General features: G+C 36.7%; 1 protein-coding gene across 2 annotated transcripts; it reads left to right on the top strand.

Annotated features, from left to right (window-relative positions):
* The first annotated feature begins 302 nt into the window (after positions 1 to 302).
* On the top strand, positions 303 to 19,406 carry rnf168 (ring finger protein 168). Of its 2 annotated transcripts, none has more exons than XM_021481347.2 (7): positions 303 to 382; positions 4,411 to 4,813; positions 7,463 to 7,533; positions 11,786 to 11,956; positions 12,159 to 12,250; positions 12,358 to 12,433; positions 18,426 to 19,406. In XM_021481347.2, the coding sequence occupies exons 2-7, from the start codon at positions 4,480 to 4,482 to the stop codon at positions 19,104 to 19,106; spliced, it is 1,425 nt and encodes a 474-aa protein (XP_021337022.1). In that variant the 5' UTR covers positions 303 to 382; positions 4,411 to 4,479; the 3' UTR covers positions 19,107 to 19,406.
* Positions 19,407 to 25,859: the final 6,453 nt, after the last annotated feature.

The following is a 25,859-nucleotide window of genomic DNA, read 5'->3' as shown; positions in this document are numbered from 1 at the left end:
GTAATGCGTCATGAAGCCATACCAAATACGGAGCGAAGGCTTGTTATTATTTAACCATTTATTGTATGTTCTTCTACCGGCTGTATTGTATGTTTTTTTTTATTGAATGCTTGAAAAACAATAACAACAAATGTCATGAATCAAACAGCAACAATCCAGGGGTCTTTAGTCATTTAGTCCAAGATGAGTGTCAAGTCCTTAATCAAAGTCCTCAAACAAGGTTGGCTGTATTGTATGTTCTTCTACTGATCTAATCCAAATGAAACAGCAGTGCTTTTATTTTGAAACACTGTCTTGTCGTTGCCGCCCATGGTTTCACACGCGCGGGCAGTAGGGCGCAAAATATTCCCGGGATTTTGTGGCCTTGTGAGCAAGAAAGCGCGTAAGTGTGTAAGATGTAAAATTTCTAATTGATCACATTACAAAACCATTCATTAAACTACGTATTGTACTAACAAAAGCAATCCTTCAGTTTAGCCTCACCGTCATCTCTACAGAAACAGCAGTTTGGTCACTGCTAGAAAGTTGCTAACTTGCTAGCCGTCCGATTAGAATTTGTGTTATAACTTGAAAAAAAATTAACTTAAGATGTAAACTGATGATATAAATTACCTTAATATATCAAAGGCACGTCGTTTGGTCAAAACTGCAGAGTTTAACGTTAATGACACGTTAATCATGTCTGAGAACTGTCAACTAGTCGATGTAAACATTAAAATCACATCAGATTTGACGTAATTATATTAATTATGCCAGTAATATGAATGTGTTCGTTGAAAAAAATGTAATTGCTAGTTTAACTAGTTTACTGTCTAGTTAACTAGTTCATAACTAACTACCTTACTGTTTAATACTTAGGTTTACATAATTTTTTTATGAAAACTGTTTAAATGTTTGAGTATTCATTAGGTTTATTACAATTTTCAATCTCTATATTCATTTCATAAAACATGTGTGGGTCAAAAATAAGACTTCCGCTTATTGCTGTTGGCATCAAGTTATATTTAAAAAGGACTTTTATGTGTAAAAGCATTTTAAATAATGGCAAAGTATTAACTGAGTTATTTCAAATAACTTTAAAGACAAAAAAATATATAAATTTGTATTAAAAATCGTCATTCAGCGTAATGGATATGTTTATGTAAAAATGTAAAACTTCTGATCTGTAATAGTGAAAATACAGAAAAAAAAAACTCATAGTATTTGAAAACATTAAAAACTTACTGACAAATGGGTTGATCCTGGTGATATGAAATATAATTTTTGGAATTTTGTTTGTTTGTTGATTACTTTTTACTTTGTTTTTTAAATTCTTGTCACGCTGAATGACATTTTAGTGGGTTTTGTATATAAATGTTAAAAATATTGTGTCCATACATATTAATTAAAAAATAATTAATTTAATTAGTCACAATCTGAAGTAGGGCTGCACAGTATTTAGAGTTATATATCTTTTTTTAAAATTTAATTACCTCAGGAAATTATCTATTACCTGCTTATTTTAGTATGACCAGACCATAACCTAAATAAATATATATTTTAATTGCTGATAAAATAAAATTTTGCAAGCTAGTTTAGGCCTGTCACAATAATCACTATATTGACTTACTGCACAATACATGGACATGACCTCAATCATATTTGTTGATGCGATATATATTGCCCATACATAAAAGTCAAGCAACATTTCTAGCTGATTGTGCGATTTCTCCATCTCTATTGGAGGTGTCAGTGTTGGTATGGTAAACACTATAGTATTTACTATAAATTACTTTTGTATACTTCCATGGGTGCCTGATGATCAGGGCCAGACGGAATCTGCGGACGTTTTTTGCTATCTCTGCGGAGAATTTTGGTAAAAATCTGTGAATTTCAGCGGAATTGTTTTGAGAGTATCGTAACTAAAACCTTAATTAGTTAAATAAAAAGTAATACCTTTTTAACTTTTATTTAATGTTTAAATTGCAAATCTAATTAGATTCACTTTATTTGGTAAACAAAGCAAGTCTCTCATATATAATATATCTACTAGATATAATATATCTACTAAAAGACAGAAAATATTACTTTACAGACTGTATTGTACATAAATCAAATGAACATTTTCATATTAGTCAATAATATTACTGTAATTAGTTTAAAAAAAAAATTAGATTTACACACATTTACTTAAGTAAATAAACAGACTTAATGATGGGCTAAAAATCTACAGAAATCTGTGGAATTCCGCGAAAAATCTGCGGAATTCTGCGCGCGCAGATTCCGTGTGGGCCTACTGATGACTGAAAATAGATGCTTCTTTTTTCTAGATCTTTCTACCTTGCAATTTTTTTTCTTAACATCTATTATTATTATTTATTTGTTTAGAATATTCAGTTTCACATTCTGATTCAATGCCTAATTACTAAATTGTTAAAATGACTATATTTAAATGAAATATCCTTGAGAATAAAATGAGTGTACGTGCATTGTGATGATATTACAGTGTCAAAATGGTCTAAACGTCACAATACTATTGTTTATCATATAAATGTTGGTGCTATATATCGTACCATACACACACACACAAAAATATTGTGACAGACATAAGCTAGTTATAATATGAAAAATATCTCAATACGATATCACATATTATAGTATCGTGCAGCTCTAATCTGAAGTGTGAAAAAGAAACTAAATTTAAATATATATTAAACTCATTTTTGAGCTAAATTACATATTTTTACCATGTGAAACCTGCTGTACCTTGACAGTCTGTGAAGTATTGTAATTCATTTCTAAATACAGAGTTTATCAAGCTCATCCAATTTCATGGCTCGCAAAACTGCTAGCCACATGTCCAGAGGCTATTATGTTTTTCAGTCGGGCTACCAAAAATAAATCTACCCTGCTCAAATGTTAATGTGCGGACAAGTGCAGCCTATTTTAATTCTTTTGCATTTTTACAAATTGGTTAATTATGTTGTATGTAGTTTTCATTTTATCGAGGAACCGATATCAATATATTTCAACTGGTGTCAAAAAAGTGGTGCTAAGTTTATAAAAAATAAAACAAAGTTTTAAAAAGCCTCACATCATTTTTTTTCAGTGTCAATAAAAACATGAACATTTTATAAATTAGGGTTGGTTTGATAGGCAATGTCATCGTCCATTGCCGATGGCCGATAGACATCACAATGCTGAGCTGGCATTGCGATCATCCGCCCCTGTCGCAGCAACAACCCGCTTGCGAAAAATAAACACTAATTCACACGGGGCGTCAACGCTTACCATACACTTTAAATGGGTGATGTCAGGCGTTGCCGATTTGCATTGTGGATCCGTTGGTGCCACTGACAGAAGCACCAACCAATCAGATCGCTGTATGCAAATACCCCAGCTCAGACAGACTAATTGCTGACTAATTTCATTGGCTGACGCTGCTTTGACGATCGTGTCACCCCCAACTTTAGACACACCCTGTGTCAAGCGTTGACGCTGAAGCCCCGTGTGAATCGGGCGTTAGGCCCCTTTTACTTGAATACGTCTTCGTTTTAAAATGGCATTTTAAAATGAAAACGATCTGTCTTTTGAATAAAACACGTTTTACTGGACTGTCTTTTTACTGATTCCAGAACAGGACTTTTTATTTTAATGAACTCTAAAACTAAAAGGACATTTTTAACAAAGTGAAACCAGAAAAGATTTCAGAATTTTTATCATGTATTAACATAAAAATGTTCTAATGTTCTAATTTGCTTGTTGATTATTAAATTGTATATTTATTGTTGAAAGATTCCTGCCATGAAAATAGCCTTGGTTGCTGACATGGCATTAAATAAAAAATACATTACATTACATTTCTTTCTTTTGAATCTATCAGGTAATGTGTCACAGCATCAGTAGCTTCAATCTTACACTTTCATGCTTGTACTTAGTAATTTTAGCGAAAACTCAGATACTGTTATTTGTGCACCCGGGCAAAGACCATGCAAGTCAGGTAGTTGAAACGGTAGGCTACAAGTAATTAATGCGTTTTTAATTAATTAATCATAAATAATTTATTCACCGCCACCTACGACGATGATTATGCCATTGTCTATCGGGATGTTTCACATTAGACATCGTACAATGCCAAATTAGTTGACATTACCCAACCCTAGCATAAATAAATTGAAATATTGAAATTAAATATATTCATATTTAAAAACATGTATGTATCCTAAAACTAATGTCATTCTATTTTTTTCTTTTTATTCAGTAAACTTTGTATTTTCTTTTGTTTGGTAAATAATGTCTTTTCTGTTCGGATCACTTGAATGTATTCTGAGCTACCAAAAGCTGAAGAGTTTCTGCCCGAAAAGCTACCAGGGATTTAGACATTTTTACAAGCCCTGTATTTGATATTTTTTTTGTTTTGTTTTCCAGCAGACCATCTTATGCTGCGATTGACCCTGACTGAGGATCATCATTGACTGACGTACAGTGGCGGGCAGCAGGATGCCGCCTGTGTCCGAGGTGGACAGGGGTCCAGTTGAAGAAAGCTCTGGCGGTCTTAAGCGCTCAGACTGCGTTTGTCCTGTATGCCTGGAAATATTCCTGGAGCCGGTGACTTTGCCCTGCATGCACACGTTCTGCAAACCCTGCTTTCTGGAAACGGTGGACAAATCCAACATGTGCTGTCCGCTTTGCCGGAAACGCGTGTCCACTTGGGCGAGACTTAACAGCCGGAACAAGACCCTGGTCAACATGGAGCTGTGGAGACGTATTCAGGACGCCTTTCCCTCTCAGTGCGAGCGGAGGGTACAGGGAATTGATGACGATGAGGAAGCTGGTATGTGGTCTACATAGGCCTGTCACAATATATTTTTTTTATTTGTTGTATGATTTATTACAACAAAATATATTGCGATAAACAATATTTTTGATCATTTTAGGACCAGTTGATGTCACTCGTTATATAATGCCAGAATGACACTATAATTGCTTCATAATGCAAAAACACTCTTCCGAATAGGGATGCTCATTTCGGTTAATTTTGCCAACCAGCAACCCCCGCTCGTTAACCGAATATTAACCGTAAACTGGTCCGAATAATATTAAATGATTATTTAATAAAAATAAAAAATTCACGTGTCTTTTTTTGTGTCTGACACATTAAATATAGCATTTTACAATGCTTATTTATTTTAACATGCAAACATATTAATACCAGAACAGCAGGTCATCTTCACGCACCTGCAGTGTTTCCAACAACACAGAAATAAAGAATAAACTAAATATAAAACTTTATAAAAAAAAAATAATGTTAGTGAGGCCAGCAGGGGGTGCTCAACCTGCGGTCTGTGTGGGTCCTAATGCCCCAGTATAGTGACGGGGACGCTATACTGCTCAGTGAGCGCCGTCTTTCGGATGAGACGTTAAACCGAGGTCCCGACTTTCTGTGGTGGTTAAAAATCCCAGGATGGCCTTCGAAAAAGAGGAGGGGTTTAACCCCGGCATCCTGGTCAAATATGTCCACTGGCCTCTGTCCATCATGGCCTCCTAACCATCCCCATATTCAAATTGGCTTCATCACTGTCTCCTCTCCACCAATCAGCTGGTGTGTGGTGTGCAGTCTGGCGCAAAATGGCTGCTGTCGTGTCATCCAGGTGGATGCTGCACACTGGGGGTGGATGAGGAGATTCCCCCCATTGTGTAAAGTGCTTTGAGTGCCCAGAAAAGCGCTTTATAAATGTAAGGAATTATTATTATTATTATTATAAAAAAATTAAATAAATAGGCCTGCCCTAGATATGTTGCACTTAAATGACAAATTTAGCTCAGATTACAAAACGAAAACACTGACTGATCCTTTTCAAGAACCAGCTGTTTTTTTTCCAATCATGTTTGTTTTTTTTCTGTCAAATGAAGTGATTAGGCCACAAATCGATCGCTCCACTGAAAATATGCATTTCATTTATGCGCGGCTGTTATTATTATATCACAAACCTTTTTACATTTAAATAAAAGTCATTATTTTAAAGATTATATCTTGAGCGTCTGGTTTTACCTTCTAAGCTGTGCTTTTTTTTTTCCCTCTCTCACTCGCTGTTCGTGTGCGTACGCTGCGTGTGATAAAAGACAATGACAACGCGCGCACATGTTGACTTTTTGTAAACTGTTTTGTTGTTTAAATATAATATTGCCTTCATTTGCTTACATGTTTTATAAGCTGTAAAATAAAAGCAGTTGGTGCGGAGTTATCATTATGCAAAAATAAAAAAAGTCTTTGGATTAGTTTGATTTATAGATTGTAGGCTATTTAAAAAATGGATATTTTATAATAACTATTATTAACTCTTATTTCCCAAATGGTAAAAAAAAGTTGGTTTGCTAGTTGTATACTAAATCATCTCTATTGGTTGTGTTTATGACACAGATCCAGGAGTCAATCAGCGGTGGTTTGGCATCATCACGTCTGTCAAACTGCAGTATTCTTCTTCCATTTTGCTTCTTTGGCAAATATGTCTGTAGGCACGTGTGGTTGCACGTGTTATCGTCCCGCGAGTTAACAAATATATGTTGCAGTTGCACATTAAGGGGCTGATCACACCAAACGCTCTTTTCCGTTCCAAAAACGCGAGGCACACTGCCTTTTTGTTGACAAGAAGAGAAGCGCGGTGCTTTTTTTTAATGTCACTAGGAAACGACTAAATCAGCTGCATATTGATTGTGCGCAAGTGTTACTGCAATGTTGTTATAATTAATATTTAATAATGTTTGTGATTATTCAAGATTTGTAAAGTAATACAGCTCTGGATAACTTGAAACAGCAGCCGCTAGTCTCTTCTTCATCTTTAAAAGTTCATAGTCGTCTTGACAACACTAACACTGCTGTCACCTCAACGGAAACTCTGCCTCTGGTTATATTTGATTGGAGAATGAAAAAGACGCGATGAACGTAAAGTCCCGCAACGGCAAAATCACGAGGCACGCAGGGCGCATGAGAATTGTTATTTTTTATATGTATATATATATATGTATATGTATATATAAATAGCATCAGTAAAAGTGATTGAGTTGATATATTGATTATTGTGACGGGTCTACATTTACATTGTTCAAAATTGTGCTATTTGGTAGTAGGCATGGCCGGTATGATAACCTTAGATAAAAATATAATGGTTTCATGGTATCACAGCATCGTGATTACTAGTTTGTTCATTTTAAATGTCTAGGTTAAAAAAAAAACAACTTGTTTCCCCGTTGAAAACAGTATATTTTATTTTAAGAAACCTTCAACATTTTGCAACAGTAAACATGTCAGGCTCAAGAATTAAAATGAATCATTGACTTCTGCTATCTTTATTCGTTTAAAAAAACACAGATTTCTCTATAACTTGAAGAGGCAAGTACCGTGATAATGATACTTTTCGATTTATTGTGCAGCCCTGATATTAGTTGCTTGGGTAATCTTTTTTCCTATTTTTGTTTCTCTCAGTGATGATTCCAAAACCTCGAGTGTGCCAGCCCGGAGAGCTGAGGAAAGAGTATGAGGATCAGATCAGCAAGGTAAGAAATTCATAGCAGTTTATTTATTAAAGAGGTAGTTCGCCACCATCTATTCAGTAATCGTGGAAGGATGTTGATACTATTACTTTCCTTTATGGATTTTGTTTTCGTATGCTTTTATGTTTCTTGGTTTATGTTTATTTATATATATATATATATATATATATATATATATATATATATATATATATATATATATATATATATATATACACACACACACACACACACACACACACACACACACACACACACATACATACATACATACATACATACATACACACACACACACACACACACACACACACATACATACATAGTACATACATATATACATATATATATATATATATATATATATATATATATATATATATATATATATATATAAATAAGTCATATTTAATGTAAAATACATTTTTTTGTTGATTCTGATTGAGTTCATGAAGTTTGTTGTTATTTTTTATGTAATTTGTTGTCTATATTGATCTTGCCATGAAATAGAATAGTAAATTAATAAGTTAATAAAGAAGCAAACCAACAAATTCACGTTCAAGCGCTTCCAAACCTTGATTTTTTCCTGTTTAACTCATAAAAAAAGATATTTTCAATTTTTTTTTGGAAACCCTATTGACATCCCTATGGTAGGACAGGGATACTAGGGATGTCAATGGCTACCAGTTTTCAGCATTCTTCAAAATAATTTTTGTGTTCAGCAGAGGAAAGAAACTTTGGAAAGTGGAGGGTGACTAAACGAATGCAGAATTTTCATTTTTGTGTGAACTGTTTCTTTAAAAGCATGTTGGATTAGTGAAATGATGCAGTGCCTCCCTGAACAACCGTAACAGAGTGCAGTTTGTTGTGTAAAGGGGTCTTATTGTTGTGCTTCCAATAACACAATGGTTTTGTTTTTGTGTCCAGTCCTGCTCAATGTGCATAGTGGACATAAACTGGGTCTGAGTCAAAGAATAGACATCTCATTTTGGGGTCCACATTAAATTACTTTAAAAAAAGGGATTTATATACATAGAAAATATGTAATTAAATAAGTAATAAGTTAAATTAAATAAATAAATGAGAAAATAAGTAATTCCAAGTCTTAAATGTTTCAATAAAAATATCAAAATAGGTGTGAAAAATCACAATTTTGCACTAGCTGACTTGCTTATCTGTACTTGGGCATACTTAGATTAAAATTCTGATAGCAGGCAAATGGTAAAACATGTTTTAAAGCAGTGCTTCCCAACCCTGTTCCTGAAGGCACACCAGCAGTACATATTTTCAACCTCTCCCTAATCAAACACACCTGAATCATCTCATCAGAACATAAGCAGACGACTCAAAAACCTGGGTCAATGGGTCAGATGAGACTTCCAAAATATGTACAGCTGGTGTTCCTCCAGGAACAGGGTTGGGAAACACTGGATTTAAAATATTAATTATATTACAATTTAGTGTTTTGTTGATGAGCGGTTGTACTGAAATTTATTTTAGTCGGTGTCGTTTATAAAGAATGTAAACATTTTTTACTTTTTTGTGCAAATTTGGCTTTCAGACTTTTTATTCCCCAACAATACTTATACTTGAATACATAGTCAGATAATCAGACAATTTTTTTAAATAAAAAAAAATAGTAATTATAATGATTATTAGTATTAATTAGCATTGTCATTATCATTAACTTTTTTTCTCTTGTATTTTTTTTTTTCAAATTCTTTGTAAAAGGTTTCATTCATAAACTCTTTGTTTCAGCACACATGATTGGAGTAAAAAGTTTGAAGCTCTATAGTATTTTTATTAAAGTTTCAAGTTCAGGATCCTTAAGATTTTTAAAGTTTGTCTTCTATACAAACCATATGATTAATAAAAATACTGTAAAATATTACAGTTAGTTTTTTAAAATATTAAATTTTTTTTTCCAGATTTATTTATTGCTGTGATTGAGCTAAATTCAGCATTATTACCTCAGTCTTAGGGTGCTTTCACACCTACACTTTTGTTTCGGAACCTGTCTCGTTTGCCTAGTTAGCGCGGTTCGTGGAACAGGGCAATCGCGCTCTGTTCCGCGCCAAAGTAATCGCTCCGAGATCGCTTGAATGAGGTGGTCTCGGCTCGATTGAAACGACCCCTGGAGCGGTTTGATTGCAGTGAGAAAGCGATCCGATCCGAGCGCGGTTATATCACAGTGTTTTATGGATATGTAATAGGCATATGGCTATATGAAGAGAGCATTACGAGTATGGCGGGAAGTTTCACTGGTCTCCGGATGCCCGCAATTAGTGATGATCTCCCGGTAATCTTGCGTCTCCCTCCCGGTCCTCAAATAGGCATCGTCACGCACCCTTCTCACCCCTCCCCACCGCATCTCCCCTCAGACACGTCGCGTGCGCACCCTGTCAATCACCACCAAACCACCACCTCTCCTGACAGTTTAGCGGGACACTGGAAAATAAACCCTGACACTCTGACCAAGTTGAGGAGAGTTTACTCACACGTGACTTGTTTTAGCTCTTTTGTTCCGATTAGAAACTTTGCAGTGTGAAAGCGAACCGCTCCAAGAGCAAAGAGCAACAATGTAACAATTGTAATCTCTGTTTCGGAACAACTGAATCGATTCACAGGTGTGAAAGCAGCCTTAGGAAACTAGAAATAATTTCAACATGCTCATCTAATTGGAATCTTTGTAACATTACAAATGTCTCTACTACAGGGCTCGAAATTAACTCTTTTACTTGGTAGCACCGGTGCTCCCAACTTCAAATATTTAGGAGCACCCACCAAAAATGAATGAGCACCGCTGCAAATTGTTTTTTAAGGGATTTATTGTATTTTAAAACAACATTAATAGGACTGACAAAAACTAGAAACAACTATCTAACTAATGCTGTGAAGACATTGATATTTGTGTGCAATAATTCCAAAATGAATGTCTAATAATTAGGCCATAGAATATTAATGATGATAAAAAATGACAATAATAGTAAAAATGAATTTCATTTCTCATTATGGTGCTGCCTTGAATGTGCATGAATGTAGGTTATCTGCTATAAAAAGTCTGTTACTTTATGAAAAATAATTGTATAGATTGCATCAAACAAATGAAGCATTGCAGTAAGAAATATTTATTTTGTACTGCTGTTTTTATATGCATGTCAATTTAATAAATAATATTTCTGCTACAAAACAAACAAAATATTATAATAAATCATTCAATTCAATGATGAAAGCTGCAAAGCAGTCATCAGTAAATAAATAAAAAAATAATATACACCTCAAAAAAGAATAGACAAAAGAAAATAAGTAAAGTCTCACTTCTATCACTCTTTAAAAGTTTTGGTTTCAGTTTGTGTCAATTTAAAGGTTCAGTCTAAGGTGATCTTCATTTTTCTGTGTTTGTGGAAAAGCTGGCGAGTCAGCCGACCCAATTTATGAGCAGGTTGAGCAGGATTCTTGCGCTAACCATCGGCGCAATACCGGTCTTTGTTATGAGCCGCAGTTTCAGTGTTACCTTAGTAAAGGCGAGCTTCTTTGGCGATGATATGTACAGTATTAGATTTGACTTTTAGCGGACATTTGCGCTGAACACGCAGTGAATGCAACGCATGGAGATTCAGGCACCTTCTCCAAGAAGCGCGTACTCGATTGATCTCAGCTGGCGGATCATTATTCACCACGTGACGTGTCATGATCGCTTTTATCTGCGCCTCAACTTTAGGTGGGGTTTGCAAACCTGTGTGCTTTAAGTTTTCACTCTTCAGCCGTTTGCATTTCCCGTGGTCATAAAAGCTCCTTCCCTGTCATCTGACAGCGGAATACCGTGAGTGAATGACAGCTAATATGAACCAATATAGCGGCAGGGAAGAGCGATTCAGCACGTTTTTACAAAAAATCAAAACAGGTCGCACTACAACCATTATCTGCAGTCGCACTAATGCTCCCAGATATATTATGAGGTCGCATAGATAAATTTTCGGGCGCATATGCGACCAAAATGGTCGCAATTTCGAGCCCTGCCACTATCACATTTGGTTGCTAGCTAGGTTTAAAATAAAACCTACCTGACCTCAAAAAATAGTAGTGAGTAATGTCCATCCTCAAAGTTTTATTTATGTATATATTTTAATTTTTACAATTTATAATATGACCCCTTCAGATTTTTTTTCTTTAATGTACAATGCAATGTCTTGTGCACCAGCGCATATGAAGTCAAAATTCATCTAATCACCTGATTTCCTGTTTTTTTGTGCAGCTTGTGGAGGAGAAGCGAGCCCTGGAGGAGGCTGAAAGGAGAGCCAGCGAGGAGTACATCCAGCGGCTTCTGGCAGAGGAAGAGGAGCGCTTGGAGGAAGAGAGGAGACGCAAAGAAGAGCTGCAGCTGGAGAACGATGAGAAACTGGCCAGACTGCTCAGCCTAGAACTGGTGAGATTACAAGAGCCGAGACACGTTCACTGACACACTCCTCTCTGCTCAAACATGTAAAAAAAAAATCATAATGGACATTAAACAGACATTAATAAATGACCGTTTTATACTGCATGGTTTAGTTCATTTGCTCTGTGACCCTCATTGAAACGGTTTGAATTTGGAGCTATTTAATATCTATTTTATGTTGTTTGAGCAGAATTCAGGACCAGCCTCTGAATCAACATGCAACATCAAACCTGCCGAAGCTACGCCAGCTAAGAAGAAACCAAGTGTGGGGGATATTGAGAAGTGAGTAGCTGCTGTGGAGCCCAAGTACATCAGTGTCATCCTGGTTTTTGTTGTTAAATGTGATGAAAGAGCTGTTATGAAAAGCACTGCATTCTCTTACATGCCAGGTTTTTGCGTCCAGTGCCTCATAAACAGCCAAGCAGTTCTGACAGCAGCCCAGACTCCTCCCTGATGGCTAATAAGGTAATTTATGCATGAATGAAATGAAATTATTACTATTGTAATTAACAGAAATCTTTCTTAGATATGATATAAAGCAAACTGATAACATTTGAAGAGCATAGTTTCATTTTAGAAATCTGAAATACATAATTGTAAAGAAAAAGTATTTAAATTAATCTTTTTTTTTTTTTTGCAGTCTAAATTTACCCTTCCAAAAATTAAAGCAATAAAGCCTCTATTTCATGACGTTATCGCATTAGATGCAGTAAAAATGTCTGAGAAAATTAGAAAATTAACAAAATAAAGTGAGTTGACGCCTAAACTCGCATGATTTAGATCAGTGTGTCTGAAAACAAGACTACATATTAGTGCTGCAACAACAAATCGATTAAATCCATAAAAATCGATTACTAAAAGCGTTGGCAATAAATTTCATTATCGATTCGTCGTGTCACGCGACATGGAGACGTTTGATTAAAAAAAAAAAAAATAATGAAAACTTTAGCTCAGCGCGAAGCGGAGTGCACACACGGCTTCTCTCTGTCTCTCGCGCACTGATACAGAGTTCAGCGCCACGTTATTGACCTTATTCTCCGCCTATGAGCGGGTGCTGCCATTTGAATCTTTTTGGCTCGAGACTTCCGGTCTCATTCACTTCCATTCATTTTTAGACATTAAAAACTGCTCATTATGCTGCTTGATGTTGCAATTTGATATTTTCTTATTATATTCTTCTACTTGGTTTGTATAGTCATGCAAACATTTGTTTGTAGAGCAAGTAGTTTGACCGTTTTCTGCCGTTTATTATTCCTAGTCATTTCTCCCATAGGTGACTGAATCGGAAGTTCTAAGACAATCGCGAAAACAGGCGCACTTCCGCATTTTAGAATAAGGTCAATAGATCACGATCACTTACACGTTTATGTGAATTGGAATATTGGGTAGTTGATGACATGATGAGCAAGTGTGTAAATATGTTGAATTAAAAAAACTAAAAACTAATAAAAAAATTAAATAAAAGGGATACATCTGTCATACATGGCTGTACGTCGCCATGGAAACATTAAGGGTAAATGTTCTAAAAAAACTGACTCCCGGGCCAGAGAGAATCTTTTAAACTCAGCAGTGAAAGAGTTAATAACAGCAGTAAAGCAGCGGTGGTAGAGTTACTTTGCATTTCAAGACCAAAGACACATTTTTATTCACTTCGCCATTTTTTTCCGTCTGTAGTCATGTATAGCTGCACTGCAGAAAAGTTTTTTTAGTCATTTTGTCTCGTTTCCAGTTTAAATATCTAAAAAATCTTCCATCAAGAACAGACAAGAAAAAGGGCATGAGAAAATGAAGTGATACTGATAACTTTTGTTTGAGATTATATCTTATTAAGATATTTTTTCTTACCCCATTGGCAAATAATTTAGCTTGTTTTAACCCAGGGATGTCAAACTCAATTCCTGGAGGGCCACAGTCCTGCACAGTTTAGTTCAAACCCTGCTCCATTACACTTACCTGTAGGTTTCAAACAAGCCTGAAGGACTTAATTAGTTTGATCAGGTGTGTTTAATTAGGGTTGTAACTAAACTGTGCAGAGCTGCGGCCCTCCAGGAATTGAGTTTGACATTCCTGTTTTAAGCAAGCTGTTACTTAATTTTGAGGTTAAGTGATTTCTTATGCTATTTTATGTGTCTAGTATGTATCTTCATTTAAAAACCTTAAGATATTTGGATTGAAAACAGGACAAAACTAGTTTTTTTATTATTATTATATATCTTTATTTTTAAATAAAGGGTTGCAAATGATTGCTTTTCTTTTTTCTTTTTATTTGATTAATCGAAAAAATAATCGACAGATTAATCGATTATTAAAATAATTGTTAGTTGCAGCCTTGCTTGGATCTTGATTTTAGAGTTTGGACATACACACTGGAAAACAGGAGTAAAAAAATTGATACAGACCACCACTTTTTGTAGTCTGAGGGTAGAGTAAATTTAATAATTTCTTTATTCTAGTTAAGCTTTTTATATGATCTTTAAGAGGCTGGTCTTGTGCTCACAGGGTTCCTACACTACTTGAAAGTATTTAAAAATACTTGAATTTCAGACATATGGATTCAAGACCCGGAAAATACTTAAAAACAAACATAGGTCCTTGAAAGTGCTTATATTAAATTTGTTTATGGTTTCATTTCAACAATTGTACTCAATTGTCGAAAACAGAATGAAAAAGCAGAGATGTTTTTAAATTATAAATCTTGCACAATAACAGACATAATGCACGTTTACCGCATTTGAATGTCTCCAGTATTACAAATTGTATTAGAGTGAATTAAATTAAAGTGTATTAAATTGAACATAACTTTTAAAATGGTAGATTTTTCAAAATTACTCTTGGCATTTTTTATGAAATATATTAATTATAAATGAAATGCGAACTACAGCATGAACTTTTATGGGGCTACATATGCTGGGGTAGGAATTACAAAGGTGTTTGATTTGAAATTAATGGTGCTTTAAAAAGTCAAATGTGCATGTGAACAACACCCTTCACCTAATTCTCATAGGCCACGCTGCTTTTTGTTAGGAAGTTCAGCTTAATGTGTTGACCAAAAACAGCTGAAATAGTTGCTGTTAAATTTTAATCAGCTTGAGATGTCCCTAATTTGAATTTATCCCTTGTGTGCTTTTGGGGATGTTTTATCCACTCTGGGGTGATTTTCAGTCTTAATTTGGCCACAACTTTTTCTGTTTCAGCAAATGAAATAATTTCTGTCAACAAATTTTATTGTGAAACAAATATTGGGAAAATGCTTCATCTCATCAATACACACGGCTCAAATGTACTACCCTTTCATTATGTTGGTGACAGTTTTTGCCCCATTGACTTTCTTTATAATGACATATTTTCATTGCAAAGTCATGACACCCTATTATTATGAATTTTTGATTGTTTTTTTTTTTTGTATTTTGATTGTAATTTTCGGTTTTCCCTGTTGGGAAGAGGTCAAATTTGTCATTTTGCTGCTGATCATCAGTTGCAGTGCAACAAAAAAGCTAATATGCCTAATATTATAACCTAATATGGAGTTTATGTGAGATGTAGTTTACTGTGTATGTGAGAGAGACCATTGCACATTTACCTTGATAGGTCTGAGAAAATCAAAATAAGTACTGAAAACAAAGTAAACATAGTAAGTAAACATATGCATGCACGCACACTATAATTTGTTTTTATAATTTAGGAACTTTTTTGCACAGGCCTATCTAAGTCCCCGTTTACACTGCCAGTTAAATGTGACCCAAATTCCGATTTTTTTGCTCATTTGTGACACAGATCGGATCTGCTTTATGACCGTGTAAACAAAAAAAAAAAAGCATGCATTCGGATGTTCAGAGATCGGTTTCAGGCCTCCTTCATATGTGGAAATAAATCAGATATAGATCGGATATGTGACAATGCGACTGTCATGTAAACAGGCAGATCGGATTTATTGAGGCATTCCGTTCTGTACATCATTAAAGTTGCGACAATGTGGTGCTTCTCCGCGGTTTAATGACGTAGAAGGAAGAGTGTGTGTGGAAATGACGACGCGGTAAACAACATGGAATGTGGTCAGTCGCCATAATTTGCTCCCACCTGACCTGAGATCCTTGTAAGCACACATTCCTCTGAATGGTGGAGGACATCATAAAGCATATAAACCATAAGCCCAACCTGCGATGACGGCCCTTTGTTAGGCGAACTTCGTTTTGTAACTTTAGCTTTTTGTCGCTATTAATACACGCACTGCGGGCTACACATAGAACAACTTTATTCTCTCCAACACCAGTGCGCACACAGGCAAAAGCTACATCTTCAACTACACACACACACATCAGGGCCATACCATTACATAAACTGCGTAGGGGTAAATCTGGACTAAACCATTCACTGCTTTCACTACACTTCGCATATTTCGCAGAGCTAAAACCAAGACAATTTCTTCCTTCGTGGCTAGTGTGGCACAGATGCTGGAACCCGCCTTCATGCATGCGCGACATCGTAAATTGTATGGCAAGTGTAAACGCATGAATTGGATATTGGTCACAATTAAAACAACTTGTAAACAGACAGGCAAACAAATCAGATATAGGCAACAAATCAAAATTGGGCAGACCTGACAGTGTAAACGGGGCCTAAAAGGGTTAATAGTGGCAACTGATGATCAACAGTAGGAATTACAAACTGAACCTCTTTCCAACAGAGAAAACCACAAACAATCAAGAATGCATGATTATTTGGTGTAGAGCTGCACAATTAATCGTTAAAAGATCGCAATCTCGATTCGACCCCCTAGACGATCTTAATCCAGCATTTCTACGATTCTGTCAATCATATTTTCAAGTTCAGGAGAGAAGAAAAGGCGGCTGCAGCAGTCTTTTCATTGTTTCACATACGTTGCTCGGTGACATTGACACCTCCAAATGATGTTGAATGAGTCACATAATGTATTTATAAGGTATAATTCACCTAAAAATAAAATTTTTGTCTTCATATAATGATGTTTTTGCGATCGGGAAATCACACGTGACATGAGCTGCTGACCGTGAGCTGTTATCACAGAGAGGGCGCACGCGCGCGGGCTCTACTTAATGATGGACCCGCGCACGCTCTACTTAATGATAGACGCTTGCGTCTACTTTAGTGAACAGAACCTGCATATGTTGTGAGTAACAGGTAATACAGTTTGAGTGATCGTTTGGATGACGAAGTATGAACAAGCACTTAGCAGTCAAAATGAAACCAGAAGTGTGCACTTCATTTAAATGATCATATCGCATTTTAGAGTTATGATTACGACAAGCATTTATATGTTTTTTCTTTCATAGCGAACCCACAGCTGTGCATGAAAATAAATGTTTACAATGTCAGTATAACTACTCTAGCCTATAACTACGCTGCGGCCAGAATTCTGACCAGAAGTAGAAAATCATAGCACATCACACCTGTCCTCAGGTCTCTACACTGGCTGCCAGTTACATTCAGAATAGATTTTAAAGTATTATTACTGGTCTATAAATCACTAAATGGCCTAGGACCTAAATACATATCAGATATGCTCACTGAATACAAACCCAACAGATCACTCAGATCTTTAGGATCATATAAACTAGAAGTTCCAAGAGCTCAGTCAAAGCAGGGTGAATCTGCCTTCAGCCACTACGCCCCCCGCTGCTGGAATCAGCTTCCAGAAATGATCAGATGTGCTCCAACATTAGGCACATTCAAATCAAGACTGAAAACACATCTGTTTAGCTGTGCCTTTACTGAATGAGCACTGTGCTGCGTCCGGCAGATTGCACTATCATGTTTTTCTCTTCTTCTTCATTCTTTTATATCACATTTTACCTGTTTTTATGTTTTGTTTTGTTTTTACACATTTTTATTATTTGTTTTTATTTTTATTTTACTTGTTTATTTTATTCTCGTTTATGTAAAGCACTTTGAATTGCCACTGTGTATGAAATGTGCTATATAAATAAACTTGCCTTGCCTTGCCTTGCCTATATATTGTTGAATATAATCTGATAATGGCAAAAGTCTGATTTTACCAGTGAATAAAATTGTCTAATATGACAGATTGCAAGCATATATCTCAAACATAATAATTCAACATCATAATTATTATAAGTAGAATAGATTTATTTATAGAAACCAGTAGACCTATATATTATCGATGTTGGTCCATATGTTTGTTTTTACTATACCTTTATTTTACATTTACAGAATATAAATAAAAATAGTGATCTTTATTTTAAGCTAAAAAAAAATCCCGATACTCATTTTAGCCAGAATCGTGCAGCTCTAATTTGGTGTTAAGGTTTTGCGTTCAAAAATGTGATTTTAATGGAAGTCAATGGGGCAAAAAGAGCCCCGAACATAACTAAAGGGTAGTCCATTTGAACAATACACAAGGGTTAATATATGTGTGAAAACAAACTGTTAATTTAACGTTTTTAAATAATACCTTTTTCAGGAAAACATTCTGAGCCCTCCAAAACCCCTCTCAGCACTGTCTGCGGAGGACAGTGGTAAACTAACGGTTCACATGTTGGAATGCAATGGCAAACCCTCCACCTCCAGCTTCAATCCAAGCACCTCAGAACACACTTTTGTTTTTAACACTCCCAAAAGCAGCTCAGTGAAGCGGAAGAGTTCGGAGATCGAGCTTCAGAGCGAAGTGGATCTACATTCTAAGAGGCCTTGTGCTCCTTTGAGGTTTGACTCGTCTTCAGAAGACAGCCCTTTTCTCTCTGAAGTGGCTGTGCATGAGGAGGCCTTACGGAGCCGCTGGCAGCAAGAGGAGGAAGACCGAAGGTTGGCCTTGCGAATCCAGAAGGAGCTGAACCGCGAGAACTCTGTTGACCGCAGAAAAGGCTCAGCCGACAGCTATCAGCTCCGACAAAAGAACAATTCGGTTTCCACCACTACAAGCCCAGATGTAGAAGGTACAAAAAAGGGCAGTAACACAACAACCGCAAAGAATTGCACAGGACGCAGGGGCGAAGAGAAAACTGAAAAGAGACTCTCTGGAACAACCCCTGGAAAAAGGCCAGGGGTAAAGACTCCTGTGTCTTCAACAGCAGTCTCATCTACAGTGAAGAAGGGGACTAAACAGACCACCCTTACTGAGATGTTCCCCAACATGGGCAGCTGAATGCTGTGTAAATTGGTTTTAGAAAACACTCTACAAACTTGAAGCAAACGTTAGGTGCTGCGCTGCTATTAAAGGACACTGTTTATCCACGTTCTGTTAACTTTTTCAGTTTCTTTTCATGTTTTTGCTAATACTCTTTCAGTGCCTTTCCTATGCTGTAAAGTCATGATTAAATAGTTTAGTTTCTTACAGCATTCCTGTAGTCATGACTTCGAGTTTGAAATGGTGTGAATGCTGCAGATGAAAATTATTCTGTGAGCATTTGCCTGTTCGAATAAAAGGAATGAGCGGTTTTCAGAATATTTGAGTTGTGTGGTTATTGGACAAATCAGAAAGACTGAAAGTAAGTTGGATGCACAGTCTGATATGTCTTATCTCGTTTGCTTCTGACCACATCATATCCATATTATATCACCCTGCAGACCAAGACCGGTTACTCACTGAAGGTAAGCAGGGCTGAGCCTGGTCAGTACTTGGATGGGAGACCACATGGGAAAACATTTGCTGTTGGAAATGGTGTTACGGGCCGTTTCCACTGAGTGGTACGGTTTGGTATGCTTTTATGACGTTTCCACTGTCAAAAGGCGTACCAAACTTCTTTTTGCTCACCCTTTGCAAAGGGTACCAAGGGTACCAAAAGGTGGAGCTAAACGCCCAGCTGAATGCTATTGGTTTACAGAGATACATCATTCACTTGCGCAACAAGCCAAAATGAAAACAAAGGAACCACCATGTTTTAATTATACAGCCAAGACATTACACCATAATAATTAGGGGTGTCACGATTTCAATTTTTAATCAAAATCGATCAAAATTTATGCTCAATTTCAATTATCGAATCCAAAAATAGAATCGTCGATGCTGCCACGCCCCCATGTCACGTCAGCTTGGCTTGCCAAACGGGAAAAAAACAGGCTTGTTGAAGTGCTTGTTAAACTGCAGAAGCAGGAGACCCGTCGACAGAACTTAAACCCTCTCCTCTTTCAATGATGTCGCCGGTGTGTAAGCATTTTGGATTTCCAGTGAGTTGACAACGTTCGTGTTGTCGACAAAAAAAAAAAACACAGTTTTGCAAGCTCTGTTTACACTGTCTTTGTTTTTAAATGGCATTTTAGAACGACAACGATTTGACATCCAAAGTGGCGTGTAGCATTTCTGAGCAGCCCTCCTTTCTCTCTACCTCTGAAAATGCACATCACGTGACCACACAGACGCACTCACAGCCATGCGCTCGAGACAGCAGGTCCAGGCAGTCCAGAAGACTGCTTCAATCTTTCACTCACTTGTACTTAGTCATTTTAGCGCACACCTCAGATACTGTTGGCTGGTTCCTGTTGGTTGTGCATCTTTTTTTATAGACGCCATTATAACGACACAGATCACTGCCTATTCACGAGTCCCGCAGAAAAAGTGATTGACAGGTGGTAATTATGTGTGTATCTTGCCTTTATTCATTTACTGTATGATTTGTTTATGGGTAAAACAAAGACCATGCAGGTCAGGTAGTTTAAACGGTAGGCTACAAATAATTAATTGGTCATTAATTAATTAATTATTCATAATTGAAAATCGAATCGAATAGTGCCTTTAGAATCGAAAATGTAATCGAATCGAGGATTTATAGGATCGTGACACCCTTAATAATAATATATACATATAATAACAAGCCATGGTCGACCCGAGCTTAAACAAACCTTGTTGTTTTCTTGATGGACATCTACGAAGCCAAGAAAAAGCAGATTCTACCCTCTGCCCTGTAGTTTTTTTATGAGCCCGTCTCAAGTGCGAGCTGTTTCGCTTTCTGTCTTGCGCTCTCGTCTATCTACAAACTTCTTGAGCTGAAGATAATAATGTGCGCTAGATTATTGACATGCTTTTGACACCCGATCCTTTCAGAAACGGACAAATGCGAGAGTGACGCGCAAAAAAAAACAAAGGAGCAAATTATTTTTTCAGCAAACATGAGCAAACCGTTGTGTTTAACTATGGGGTATATTCCGAGCTAGTGTGTTTCCCATACTGATAAACTGTGGTGACCTGTCATTGAGTTTTTCATTTTTATTTTACACGGTTCCTTTTACAGCATTTATGTTGTAATGTAATTCAAATACAATCAGTTAAACACACTTTGGCATTCATTTAGTTGCTCAAGCGTAAAACGAGACAAAAAGCCATTTGCTCGCACGCGCCTGTCAGAATCGGCAGGCTTGCGCAGAAGCTCCATTGAATATACTGGGGTAAATAAAAATGCTCATATGATAAAGACATGGCAGGGGAAAAGGTAATTTAATGCAGGGCTTCTTGTACAGTCTGAAATCCACTTATATCGGATATCACTCAGCCAGTGGAGATGGCTGATTTTTAAAGAAAACAGACCTTAAACGTGCCCATTGTGCATTGGCGTACAATTCACCAGAAACGATTAACCCAGGTTACTGGCAAATTAAAAGACCTATTAGCATGCTTCAGCATATACCCTATTATCATCACCTCTTGGACTATTATGAACTCGGAATGATAGAATTACTTTCTAACAGAGGTCACATGTGCTGCTGAAGATTAAAGACACAGATAAGAGGTTTGCTCTGACTGTGGGCTATATTTCGTGTTGTTTTTGAACCTAAATAAGGACTAAATGTATGCTGTGTGTAGTTTATCTGTAATTAGTAACAAATTGGAGACTTTAATGGTCTGTATGTGTTCATATATGTTGCATTTATTTATCCTATATAATTGCAGATGTTATCATGTCATTGATCTGCAGTTACAATCAAATTATGTTGATGGAAAAGTTAGTAATAAACATTTATACAGAAGTATTTATGTGTATAAAGCATCTGTTTTGTGAGAAGTGCTTCTCATATGATATGTGAACGACCTGTACAGCTTTACTGCAGACATTAGCCCCTTTCACACATACAGACCTTTCCGGAAAATTACCGGCAATTTTCCGGAAAGGTTGTATGTGTGAACAGGCCCTTTTTGAAAATACCGGTAAATTCGTTCTGGCTATTTTCCGGAAAGAGAAGTTGTAACATTACCGGTAATTTGCCGGAATGCTGCGCTGTGTGAATGCAGAAGGAAGATTGCCGTAAACATCGCGTCCACGTCTAGAGCGTGCTGACGTGAGACACCTGCTTTAGCCAATCAGAACAGTCAGACGCATTCACGTGCGCGCGGTTTATGAGAATAAAAGCCTTTGAATATTTTTCCAGACACCTTTAGCTGCTAGATGTTAGTCAGATAACGTTTCTATGTTCCTTCTTAATGCTAACTGTGTAAATAATCATCGATAAAATGTTTATGATAATCCGTTGTTTGTTTACCTTCAAGCTTTGCGTGTGCCCGTGAGCGCCCATAGCGCCAGCACACACACATATCATGCACATCTCGACATGCGAAAGTTTTCATTGGAGTTGTACTCAATACTGATCCATCCAAAGAGTTTGTAATGTAGTCAAATGTTTACAAACACAAGCGCAGCCATTTAGAGGTCATTTCTGGTTAATGATGTCAGAATTTACTGGCATTTTGCGATGGATGTGTGAATGCTCTTTTCCGGAAAAATTCCGTAACGTCCTCGCCTGTGAGAACAGCGCTTTTTTGAATTTACCGGTAAAGTCGTTCCGCAAATTTTCCGGATATTTACCGCTATCACTGTGTGAGGGGCTATTTTCTTAAACGAAAATTATGCAAATTAAGAAAATGACTAGTATTTGAATAGCGATTAATGAAATGCTTTAGAAACAGCATCAGCAACCAAGAGCAAGCAATAGTAATACAGTAAAGTATGCTTAGTTATGGAACAAGCCATTTGATGACAATGTAAACCGTACGTGGGTAAAATAGACTTGTTATGAGTTACTCAAATGACTGGGTATTTTATAAGAAATTGAAACAGTACATAATAGTTTCGAAACCTGTCATCTTAATTCTGCCTCCGATGCTAATGTGACTAGCATCTTTCCCAATGAAAGCTTGGGTATCACTGCTGATCTGCATTCCCATGGCGTGTGTGAGGTTTTCTATGCTGTATTACATAAAACATGGCATTGTGAGAAATACTACCTTCAGAAAAGTCATGTGAAACCAAGGAAACAGTCTGTCAGATGATTAGCAAACCAGACTGAGTTTTTGGTCAAGGCTTGCCTCATCACATTCCACTATATCTAGTTTAACAAATCACAGTTACTTCCTTTCCGCTTTACTTATAACCAGTTATGGTCTTCTTTTAGCATTTCCTATATTTTTGGCTTAAAGCTGGATGCAGCACTTCCCGGTTGAGTCTCGTGTGCTTTTGTACAACATGAGTAATATTCTAGTGACTCTGACAGAAAAATTCCCCAATGATAAAAAAAAAGCAACATCCAAAGATGAAGCGTTAACCTATTTTAAATCAATTCTTTGAAAGTGTTGGCGGCGGCTGGAGCTAAAGTGTTGGAGGTGGTTGGAAGTGGCAGAGCTGCGACCCTCCAGGAATTCAATTTGAGACCATTGTTTTAGACTATGCATGTGGAGATGACAGCATGTTAAATTCCAATTGAACATTCCATGTTGTCAGACATTAAATACTTCTCAGAGTAAATAAACCCACAATAGGAGGACCTACACTAGGGGTCACCAATCTCGTTCCTGGAAGTCCGGTGCCCTGCAGGGTTTAGCTCCAACTTGCTTCAACACACCTGCCTGGGTGTTTCAAGTATACCTAGTGAGACCTTGATTAGCTTGTTTAGGTGTGTTTGATTAGGGTTGGAGCTAAAATCTGCAGGAGACCGGACCTCCAGGAACAAGTTTGGTGATCCTTGTCCTATACCATTAATACAGCATCGATTGGTCTCGGGAATGACAGATACTGTACGTTTCTGCACAGCAGCCAGAGGGATTTTGATCCATTCCTCTTGCAGAATAGTGGCCAGGGGCCTCATGTACGAAGACTTGCGTGGAAATCTTACTAAAACATTGCGTACGCACAAAGCTGTAGATGTGCGTACCCAGAAAAAAATTCAGATGTATGAAACACTGTGTACGCCGAATCTCATGCATATTCTTTTGTACATCCGAATGAACATGAAACTGAGCGCAACATGCACGAGCACAAAACCCCTCCCTGCCTCCTCCCCCGTATGAATATGCTAATGACTCTACTTTGGCAAAACCCAACGAAAAAGCAAAGGCAAAAGCCAGCAAGAAGAGAAACTTTGAACAGAATGTGAATTGGAGGTGCTGCTTTCGGAGGTAGACCGGAGAAAAGCGCTGTTATTTGCAAGTTTGTTCTCCGGAATTAACAACAAAAGAAAAAACTAGAGTGGGAGAGTTTAGCTGATGCGGTTAACACAGTTGGGTCTGAACATCACACTGAGTAAATTAGAAAAGAAATAGTGTGATTTATAGGTGTCAAATCTTGCAAACAAGTCTTAAAGTAGGCACCAGTATGGGGTCTTCGTTGTTTCATTTTGCTCTTCAAAATGCGCAACACATTCTTTGTTGGAGGCAGGTCAGGACTGCAGGCAGGCCACTCAAGTACCTGTATCCTCTTTTTATTCGCTGCCAGGACTTTGTAATGTGTGCTGAATGTGGTTTTGCATTGTCTTGTTGAAACATGGGCGTCCCTGGAAATGAATGCAGCATAATGTGCTCCAAAATCTCTAGGTACTTTTTTGCATAAATGGTGCCATCACATAAGTGCAAGTTACCATTGCTAAGGGCACTGCCACAACACCATACCATGACAGAATCTGGCTTTTAGGGTTGGGTACCAAAACTCTGTGCCACTATGGCACCGGTACCTTTGAAACTGGTATGCACCGGTTCAAATCAGCATATGAATTTCGGTGCCTAATTTCGGTGCCTGCGTAAAGCAGGCCGCGCACCTGAAGCACCGCGCAGCGCCATGCATTTAGAATTCGCAAGTCAGTGTCATTCGCAAGTCATGTCAGACTTATGACTGTTCATTTTTCTGCCATGCCACAAAGCACCATCTGATTAGTTTAATTTTTTAATATCTTAAAGGACCACAGACACAAACTGCGGAGTAAACATTAGGCTGGTGACACAATTACATTGATGGATCTATGTGCTGTTACATGTAACTGGGAATCATGAATGTAACATTCAAAAAGCAGCTCATGTAAACACCTGAATAATATTATTGTCTAATTCAGATTAAGGCAAATCATTTGATCACTGATGTCCATGTATAAGTAGTCACAAGCCCCAAACCCAGAAAAAAGATGTTTCCTGATTTTGATGACAGCCTTTCAACAGGTTAGTAGTAGGCTAATGTAATGTTTATAGCATAATGCAAATCTTGCATTTATGCTAATAAACAAATGATCAAAATAAATATATTAATGCAATTCAAATGAATAAGATATGAATTGATGTTTACTTTAAACTTATTATAAATATATATTTATATGGTTCAATTATAAGGAGATATATATTATATATATAAATATATATATATATATATATATATATATATATATATATATATATATATATTTTTTTTTTTTTTTTTTTTTTTTGTCGATTAATTTTGCGGCTAAAAGGTATTTATTTTAAAAGAATCGATTTAGCATCGGTATCGAAAAAACCCAAACGATACCCAACCATACTTGTAACAGTCTGGATGATTTTTTTCTGTTTTGGTCCGAAGCACACAGCGTCCATTTCTCCTAAAAAAAATAAGCAGTAATATTGAAAAAAATCCACTGTGCATTTTTGCACATCAGTGTCATCTTCTGAGGCACA

The sequence above is a fragment of the Danio rerio genome, chromosome 15 (genome assembly GCF_049306965.1).
Source record: "Danio rerio strain Tuebingen ecotype United States chromosome 15, GRCz12tu, whole genome shotgun sequence".
In the NCBI taxonomy this organism is placed as follows: Eukaryota; Metazoa; Chordata; class Actinopteri; order Cypriniformes; family Danionidae; genus Danio; species Danio rerio.
The sequence above is the reverse complement of the archived record's forward strand: the minus strand, read 5'-3'. Positions and strand labels throughout refer to the sequence as shown.